The following is a 9,335-nucleotide window of genomic DNA, read 5'->3' on the forward strand; positions in this document are numbered from 1 at the left end:
GTGGAAAGAAACGAAAAGTAGATGCAGAGGGTCACCAGTTTCAAGAAAAATGGACTGAAGAATTCTTTTCGTACAACATGCGAATTTGGAAAAAAATTAGTTTTTCAAGACGAACTTTTGTCAAACGTTTAGAAATGATGGCTAATGATATAAAAACAACATTGACAGACCATGACTGGTTTTGAATCATTTTCCATAGCATTAGACGAGAGCACCGATTTGACCGAAACAGCTCAACTGGTTATATTTATTCGAGGTGTCGATAAAGAGTTCAATGTTACTGAGGAATTGCTTGGTTTACAGCCGCTAAAAGGAACCACTACAGAAGAGGACATTTTTAATAAAGTTCAAAAGGTATTCAGAAGTTTTGGCTTGCCATGGTCAAGATTAGTTGGTGCTTGCACAGATGGTGCACCTTCTATGGTCAGTTTACGTAAAGGTTTCATCGGAATTTTGAATGAAAAAGCAACTGAATTAAATGTGCATAAAGACGATTTGATTGTCCTTCATTGTAGTATCCACCAACAGAACTTGTGTTTTAAGTCCATTTGACTCCAGAATGTTATGAATGTGGCAGTATAAACGATCAATTTTATTCGATCCCGAGGGCTTAACCATCGTCAGTTCAAGGCGTTTTTGGATGAAATATCAGCCGAATATGACGACGTAACTTATTATTGTGAAGTAAGATAGCTAAGCAAAGGGAAAATACTGAAATGGTTCTACGAGCTTAGAAATGAGATAGCACATTTTATGCAAATAAAAATATAAATCACTATCTGAATTGAGTGACCCAAAATGGATATGTGACAGCATTTCTGGTTAACCTTACAGGCTATTTGAATGATTTAAATTTGAAACTTCAAAAAACAATCACAGTTAGTAAATGATTTGTACAGCCATTTGAAAGCGTTTCAGAACAAAATCCATTTGAGGGAGGCACAGATGCTGTCTCGTAACAGTTACCATTTCACCACGCTCTCTACGAATGAAAATATTGCTTATGCCCCATATGCTGAAGAACTCAAGTTACTGTCGGAGCAATTTTCAAACAGATTTAGCGATTTCAAAAACATCAAAGACTGTTTCAATTTATTTACAACTCCAACAAAAAGTAATGCACTCAATGCTCCTATACACTTGCAATTGGAGTTGATCAGGATAAGATTTAAAGGTATTTGTTGGTACTTTTTATAATAAGTTTTATATTTAATCTTATTTATTTATATTTAATTTCCTTTCATTTTCTTTTTTTGTAATAAAAATAATACAATCCAAGTGCAATGGCTGAAACCACTAGTACGTCCGCCATACTTGCCTCTCTGAATAACACTGACATGTGGATGGTCCATTCTTTGTTTGCCGAGCATTTGTACGATCCTCCGATCCGTGGCGAGCGTGATGTCTGATATCTATCGTTAAAAATTAAGAACACTACTTTTAAACGCGGCCCGCGAACGTATTTGTACATTAAAGTTTGGCCCTCAACATGTCAAAGGTTGTCCATACCTGTTCTAAAGTAAAAGGTAAATAATAATGTAATCAAAGGAATCGATTTAACAAGTAATAGTTTTTCAAATAAATCGTTCAGTGCACGAGTAGTTCACTTGTCTCAAATCTTATAAACAAATCCTTAGTACACCAGTATACCACTAGAGAGCTTTGTTTGACAAGAGCCAACTTGTAAAATTGTTAAATTTCTGTTTATTTAACTTGTGACACAGAAACATCTCAGTAACTTAGGGCAATTTAGAAATAATTTTAAATTAACTATTTAAAAAAACTTTCAAATTTAAATAAAAAATAATTGTTTTCAGTTTGAATAGTAGTCGTATTATTTATTTTATTCATGAATCTTTTATTGCTAACTTAAAAGGGTCTTAAAATGGCAGATCGGATCTTTTTACGTGAAGTTAGACTCGAGAATATAAACAAAACACTTCTTTTTTATCAGAATTCTATCGGCAATGTTAGTTGTGTAGTATGGGATGCTGCTCTTGTTTTAACAAAATACTTGGAAAAACAGTCAACTAAAAGTCCCCTTTGGCTAAAAGGCCTAAAAATAGTTGAATTAGGAGCTGGCCTAGGATGTGTAGGAGTAGCAGCAGCCTGCTATGGGTCAGTAATTCATGTTTTTAAAAGCTTTGAGCATTAAAATTTGGTGGTTCTGTGTTTTCTACAGTTTTATCCTTTTAGGAGTGATGTGATTTTGACTGATTTGCCAGATGTGGTTCCTCAGTTGGAAAAAACAATTGATCTAAATAGAGCAGCTTGGAGTGACAAAGGCAAAATTTCAGCTGTCGCCTTAACTTGGGGTAGGAACAAGCCAGGAGATTTTGAATTTATTCACCAGGCAGTTGACATCATATTGTTATCAGACTGTGTTTATTATGAAGAGGTAAATTTCACTAATCAATTATTACCAAGAGTTATTTTGATTTTTACAGGATTTATTTTTTTAAATTTTATTTTCAGTCTGTTGAGCCACTAATAGAAACATTAAAATCATTAAGTAGTAAATCTACTGAAATTATTTTATGTCAAGAACAAAGGGATACTGAAAAACAGAAAGCCATATGGAAATCTTTTATGAATAAGCTGTATGAAGATTTTTCTGCAAGTAAAATTCCTGTTTATGAACAAGATGAACTATATGCGAGCCCTGATATTGTTTTATTGAAAGTTAAAAAAAAATAATCATTTATATTTACGACAGCATTGTTTGTACAATTTTACTCAATGTTTCTAAGAACTTTTTTTTTTTACTTTTAACAGGAACATGGTCTTGTTTAATTTTTATTAAACTGCCAAAGAGTTGTTTAATTGTTTTAATAAAATTATTTAAGGCAGTTAAGTATATCTATTCATTAAAGTAAAGTGGTCCTCACTATTTTTTCATAATGAAAATGTTTAATTATTAAAATTATCTTACTTGCGGGTCATATCCTTATCTCATAAATATTCAAAATATAAATGTAACGCTAACAAATGTTGGCATCACATGGAATATCTGAAATCCAAATTGTTTGAAGTATTTTAAAGCTATTACAGATTTATTACAAATTAGTAAACATATATATTTTTTCTGGTTACGTATGTTAACCAGCGAAAATAGTATACAGTGTAAAATTCTTAAATTCTAAACATGATTTGGGAAATATTTTTTAATTATAGAAATAGGATATAATTTTTTGTTGCTTTCAAAGTATTTTTTTTATTTTGAAGGAGATGGTCAAAGCTGCAGTCAAGTAGAATGAAAAAATATTTATTTATTATTTATTTTCTGCCAATGTTTTGACCCACTATTTAGGTCTTCATCTGAGCCACAATATAAAGATACAAAGAAGGTAGAGTTAATGAAATGGTAAAACAGTCACATAAAGGGTTCATGTGTACACAAATTATCAAAAACTTAAATAAAATAATAAAGAGGATAAAGATAAATGCACAAAGAATTATTAGCTATCAGTTATCAGATACATCATAGTATATATAACTGAAAAGATCTATGATCTATCTAAATTAATTTACTGACACTAAATAGTAAGGATAAGATAAAGTATATTAGAATAGATTGCATAAAAATGTAATGTAGAAGGAAGCAGGTGGGATGGGTAAAAGGTTGAGATGAGAATGACAAGAGTCCAGAAAACAGAATTTTGCAATGTAAAGGAATAGTAAAGATAAATGGTAATATAAACTTATTAGAAAATAACCAGACAATTAAAAAAATAAAATAAAATAGTAATACAAGGGGGAGTATCAAGAAACAGAATAAATTAAAAATTACCTGTTGAGTGGAGATGTTAAAAAAGATCCCTTAACTGAGATAGTCGGAGTTTTTCAAAAAGAGGAGAGTGCGAGAGAGAGGGTACAATACAAATATTGGGTTGAGTTGTAAATATGTCTTATAAATAAATCTGAATCCCATACTTAAAAAAATTAATGTATATGTACATAAAGTTGACCATAAAAATTGATATATAGGAAGATGGTCAGGGTTGTGGTCAAAGGAGAAACAAAAATAGTTTACAATTATTTATTTTCCGACGTTTCGCCCCACTTTGTAGGTCTTCATCAGGGCTGTTCAAAGCAAATGGGTGAACAGTCAAACAGTCTTATTTAAATAAAATTAAAATCAAGTTAAATTATTATGGTGAAATATAGTTAAAATAAATACAATATTACAATATATATGTATGTATAAAATTAAATTGATAATATTGAAATGAAAAAATATTAACAGTTTAAAGGTAAAATGTTTTGGTGATGTACATAATGACAATCAAATTTAATGGTGGAAAACATTGGCAGAAAATAAATAAATAGTTGATAACCATTTTTTCTATCTTCTTGACCACAGAAGCTCTGACCATCTTCAAATTAACTTATGGTCAATCATCTATGTGTATACATATATATATATATAAAGTTTTTCATCTTCTGAATAAAAAATTTCGTAACTCAAAATAATAAAAACTAATTATGTATGTTATATCCTAATAATGCACTTTTAAATTAAATAATTAATCAATATTAATTTCTTATAACATTTAAGCATGATTGATAATGCACTTTTTGCCATCGATAGGTACAATATTCATTATTTATGCTCTTCCAGTAAAACAGAATTTTTAAAGTAAAGAGCTACCAATTAGGAGGATAAAAATTAACATTCTGAGGTATAAATTATTTTACAATGGTCTTTTTTCTTAATAATAAATTAAGATAACAGAAAGATCAATGAAATTAGTTTAAAAATTAATCTTTATTCTGGAATATCTGGTCCCTTAAGGATAGAACAAATGTACAAATCAAGCAGCATTTGTCTGGCTGTTATTATTAATAAGTGAAATAAAAATTTAAGACAAATAATAAATAATTGTGTAAATAAATTTAAAATTGATATTGTATTATCAAAAAATGATGTGAGAAACCATCTTAAATGGCTTTGGTCTCCAAAATTAGTATTTGATTTTTTCATTTGTATAATATAAAATATATTTATACATAGTATAAGTGGTCATACATAGTTCTACTAGTAGAACTAAATTTGTGAAAAAGTAAAGGGGTTTAACTAGATTTGTCCGAATGTGCACTCTAGTAGCATCATGCTGATTCCAAAGGAAAATACCATCAATTGGTTTCAGCTATTAATCCATTATACATACTTTTCTTCATGATTATTTCCTTCAGAAATGGAAATAATGGAGATCCTTGGGCTCCCTGAATGAGGGCACTGGTTCTTAAAATTCAAGGAGGCCAACCACTATTTTCTTTATAATAAAGCCCAAATCCATTCTAAATTCGATTTATTCCTTTAAATAAAGTGTAATTACATTCAGATTACATCTATTAATAGAATCACTCGCTTAGTTTCTATAACTTGAAATAAAATTTTTATCTTTTCTATAAAATAATTCTCAGCTATTTTTGTTTCTCTCATTTATGATAATACAAGAGAGGGAATTCCATCCCAAGGACAGTTTTAATCTCTCCCTCCCTCCAAATTAATAACATTAGTGTAAACAAATTGAAGAGTATGATATGAGTATTAGAAAGAAACACACACAAAAATAGAGAAATATACTAAAAGTAAATAGAGTAAAAGCAAAACATTAGGTAAACATGTAAAAAATAAATGGAAGTAGAAGTAACATATGAGGCAAAGGGATGATTAAAAGTGAAAGTATTAATAAGCTTGTAGGAAAAGTACTTCCAAAGATGAATATCAAGCTTTCTACACAAATTCTTTAATAATTATGAAATTATTGTGTACAAATATTGCGAACATTTATACCTCTATAATAATTTGATGTTCAGAAAAAAGGTATTGTAAAATAGCGAAATATTATTTTGTAAATGAAATGGAAAATAAGAGAAAAAAAAATTTAAACAATATTTTATTGCCGTTTGTTCAAATGATTTGTTGTTTAGACCCTGTTCCTTGAAAATTTCTGCAAGAAATGAGGCTAAATATTAAAAAAAAATTTAAAGTTTATTTTATTTTTTAAGGTGTTAATAATTTTAAAAATACAGGTTATTGCTATCTGTATTATCACTAATACCTATTCTAAATGGTACAAAATTGACTATTATTGTATGTTACATTACACCCTTACTAATTGTATTCTTCATCATTTTTAGTCTTAACACTCCATTTCTCATGTTACTTATTATCGAATGTGATAATATAAAAAAACCATTAAATGGTATTTTAATGTAAAAATATGAACTCAAAATGTAGATGTTAATACTTTAGTTTAATATATAATTTGTCTCTCATTTTTTGCTAGACACTATTTGAAAAACTTTAAATGAGCGTTATCGTCAATTGGAGATTGTACATAAAAAAAGCTAAAGAAAAAAAATTGATTTAGACCACCCAGAGACCAAGGTAAATGTCATTGCCTACATGAAAAGCGGGCTAAATATCACAATCATCAGTAACAATAATTGAAGAATTTAACTCCTTTTTTAGATTGTTAAGAATGACATGAAGTGCCTCTAAATTAATTATTAATATTAATTAGTTAAGACAAAAAATGAATCTGCTGTTGGAAGAAGATGCTGCTGCTGCTGAAAAAATGATGAAGGTTACATTAAGGAAAAGAAAGTATTGAACCAATGAGTCAAATGAAATAATTGATTTGACAATAAAGTCCTAATAAGATTCCCTTATAAGTACTGATTCCTTTTATCGCAACGTAATGAGCTTACAATTTTACTATGAAGCAGCAAGAATTTTGTCTTTATAAAGTAGTCTATTAAAGCTAATAATCAATAAGAAAACTAGTATTTTAAATTAATACTAATAATTTTTAATAAACTAGTAATCTTGTATGTTGTTATAAAATTACTTTTAATCTTTTTGAATTTTTGAAACATTGTATTCTCTTGTAACAAACTAATCCACTTAACTACCATTAATTAGTGAAGCTGTAATATAATAATAGTAAATTTCATAATGCACAGTACAATTGAAATTAATAAAACTGTCATTTTAAATGATCTACAAAACAACAAAATACCTTATTCTTTGTCATTTATATCTAAAGCTAAATTATATCAATAATTGCTTTAGTTATTTTTGGTGAAGACGATTTGAAAAGGTGAAATAAAAACATAATATTGGAAAACAATTAATTCATTTTGTTAATTTCAAGAAACACAAATACAATAAATTCTTTTAGTACTAAAATATAATTTTATAATTATTATTACTATTTTGTTTTTTGGTAAATCAGAATTAAGTGTTATTTTATAAATATAAGTTTCCTTTTTTAAATTATTCTAATAAAACCTTTAAAAAACCACGTATAAACATATCATTGAACTATGTAAAATAGTTTCTTAAAATCATTCAAAAAACCTTTGTGGGGAAGAGCATCAGGCATCAGCAATAAATTCTGGATGTGGTTTGCAGCTGTAATCATAATTCCAGTTTTTTCTGGAGGCGTATTTTTTTGAAAATAAATAAAGTGTTGCATAACATTTCCCAATCTCAAGACCATAATTCTTTCTATTTCCACAATGTCTTCAACTTCTAGCAATGCTACCAAATGGCAAATAGCTGTGCATAACTAAATTTAGAAAAGAATAACATGATTACACAATGACTAAAAATAATACTTAAAAAATAAAATCAAACAACCCTATTCTTTACTTACATGCTGCTTCAGACTGTCTTGATGTTTATATTCTTTAAAATCAGTCATGTTTGCAGCATTTTCTAATCCATCAAGTAATGAAATAAAGACAAATGAATAATGATTGCAAAAATAGGTTCTTCTCTTAATATTACAAAGTGCTGTAGTAGCACTTGCTCGCACTTTAAAATTGTTACAAGATACTATTAAATTGCACAAAGTTTTTAACAATGATCCCTACAAAATCAGAATAAACAATATATTATTTGGATTTAAAAATATAAATTTTGGACAAAAAATACTGTTAAAAATTATACCATCCACTTCTCAGAATAATTATATAGTTCCTCATTTCTCAACATAGTCCCAACAGCATAGCAAGCATTCCAACGCATCTGTAAAAGATATTTATTAATTGTGTGAGCTAGAAATGACAATTATACAGTTTTGTTTTATGTTAATGGTAATATAAAATAGATGTTATAAATATAAATAAATTTTATAAATTATATGTTTTTAAAAAATCAAATGTTCCTAAAGTAAATGATTTTTTAGAGCAAAAGTATAAGTATACATGATAAATTTCAGCATATAATAAGAATGCAATGTTTTGTGGAGCCAAACTTAATTGACATTCAGTATCTTGTATTTTAATAAATATAATTTGTATTGGTATGTTTAATTTTTATAATAAAATTATATTAAATCTTTAAATTTGGTCCCAGAATGTAGGGAGAAATATAAATATAGTTTTAACGATTTTATCCATTATATTGTTGAAGTGCTACATGTTGGTACTCTTCTCTGAACTGAACTTCTTTCATTTTCCTTATTGTGGTTTAGCACTGACAATGTGGGTTTAAATAATAGCAAAAAGCATAATAAATTAAATAAAGACTTCAATTATTCACCAAAGATCCCTAGCAGTAAGTGATGAGTGTACTAGTAGTAGCACAGTAACTTCAGTGCTATAGCAAAAGTGTTGCTAATTGTATTAGTAGTAATCATTTTACAATATTGAAAACAAATTAATAATTATTATTATATATAAGAAGATGGTCAGGGTTGCGGTCAGAAGTGAAACAAAAATAGTTTACAACTATTTATTTTCCAACGTTTCGCCCCACTTTGCAGGGCTTCATCAGGGCTAAAAAGATACAAAATGAAACTATGATAAGATACAATGATAGGAATAAAAATAAAAAGATACAATGAAAAAAATAAAAAACAAGTAACAAAGGCAAGAGTAAAAGTTTCATATAAAAATACGTAAAATATAAAGCTAAAAAAGTACAGGAGATGTATATAAAACAAAAACAATATGGGAAAAAAAATTATATATAAATATACAGAGATTAAATAAACGTCATGAAAGAATAATAAAAATAAAAATAAATAATAATAATGAAATAAAATCACAATAAATGAGCAGAGAGCCATATAGGACAACATACCTGTCCAAATGAATAAGTTGAACAGACAGAAACATAAAAGCGGAAGCGCACAGGAGTGGGGAGGAGGTGGGGAGGAAGTAACGGTTTTATAACGTATTCAAATACGTCACGTATACAGGAAGTAGTGATAAAGATTGACGAGAAAAAAATATATATAAGAGAAAAATACAAAAATGCCCTTACACTTAATCATACTTTTGATTTTGACCATACCACTATTTTAGCTACTGTT

At 28.1% G+C, this 9,335-nt stretch overlaps 3 protein-coding genes across 4 annotated transcripts in view; 2 read left to right on the forward strand and 1 right to left on the reverse strand.

Annotated features, from left to right (window-relative positions):
- Window positions 1-171: 171 nt before the first annotated feature.
- Window positions 172-552, forward strand: LOC136796498 (general transcription factor II-I repeat domain-containing protein 2-like). The gene has a single exon (XM_067050358.1). The coding sequence runs from the start codon at window positions 172-174 to the stop codon at window positions 550-552; it is 381 nt and encodes a 126-aa protein (XP_066906459.1).
- A 785-nt stretch (window positions 553-1,337) lies between these two features.
- On the forward strand, window positions 1,338-2,849 carry LOC106686399 (protein N-lysine methyltransferase METTL21D). Its single transcript, XM_014429689.3, has 3 exons — window positions 1,338-2,118; window positions 2,197-2,398; window positions 2,476-2,849. Exons 1-3 carry the CDS (start codon window positions 1,886-1,888, stop codon window positions 2,695-2,697), a joined length of 657 nt encoding a protein of 218 aa, XP_014285175.1. The 5' UTR covers window positions 1,338-1,885; the 3' UTR covers window positions 2,698-2,849.
- A 4,308-nt stretch (window positions 2,850-7,157) lies between these two features.
- Window positions 7,158-9,335, reverse strand: part of LOC106686400 (HEAT repeat-containing protein 6) — a 17,963-nt gene continuing 15,785 nt past the window's right edge. Inside the window, exons 15-17 of one of the 2 annotated variants that reach the window (XM_014429690.2) lie at window positions 7,967-8,044; window positions 7,671-7,886; window positions 7,158-7,583 (exon numbers count right to left, since the gene is read on the reverse strand). In XM_014429690.2, coding sequence (XP_014285176.1) covers window positions 7,329-7,583; window positions 7,671-7,886; window positions 7,967-8,044 — 549 coding nt within the window. In that variant the 3' untranslated portion in view covers window positions 7,158-7,328. The remainder of the gene's footprint in view (window positions 7,584-7,670; window positions 7,887-7,966; window positions 8,045-9,335) is intronic. The other variant, XM_014429691.2, reaches the window with a different exon arrangement.

Source organism: Halyomorpha halys, unplaced genomic scaffold (assembly GCF_000696795.3).
Source record: "Halyomorpha halys isolate HHAL.00 unplaced genomic scaffold, Hhal_1.1 Scaffold815.1, whole genome shotgun sequence".
NCBI lineage: Eukaryota > Metazoa > Arthropoda > Insecta > Hemiptera > Pentatomidae > Halyomorpha > Halyomorpha halys.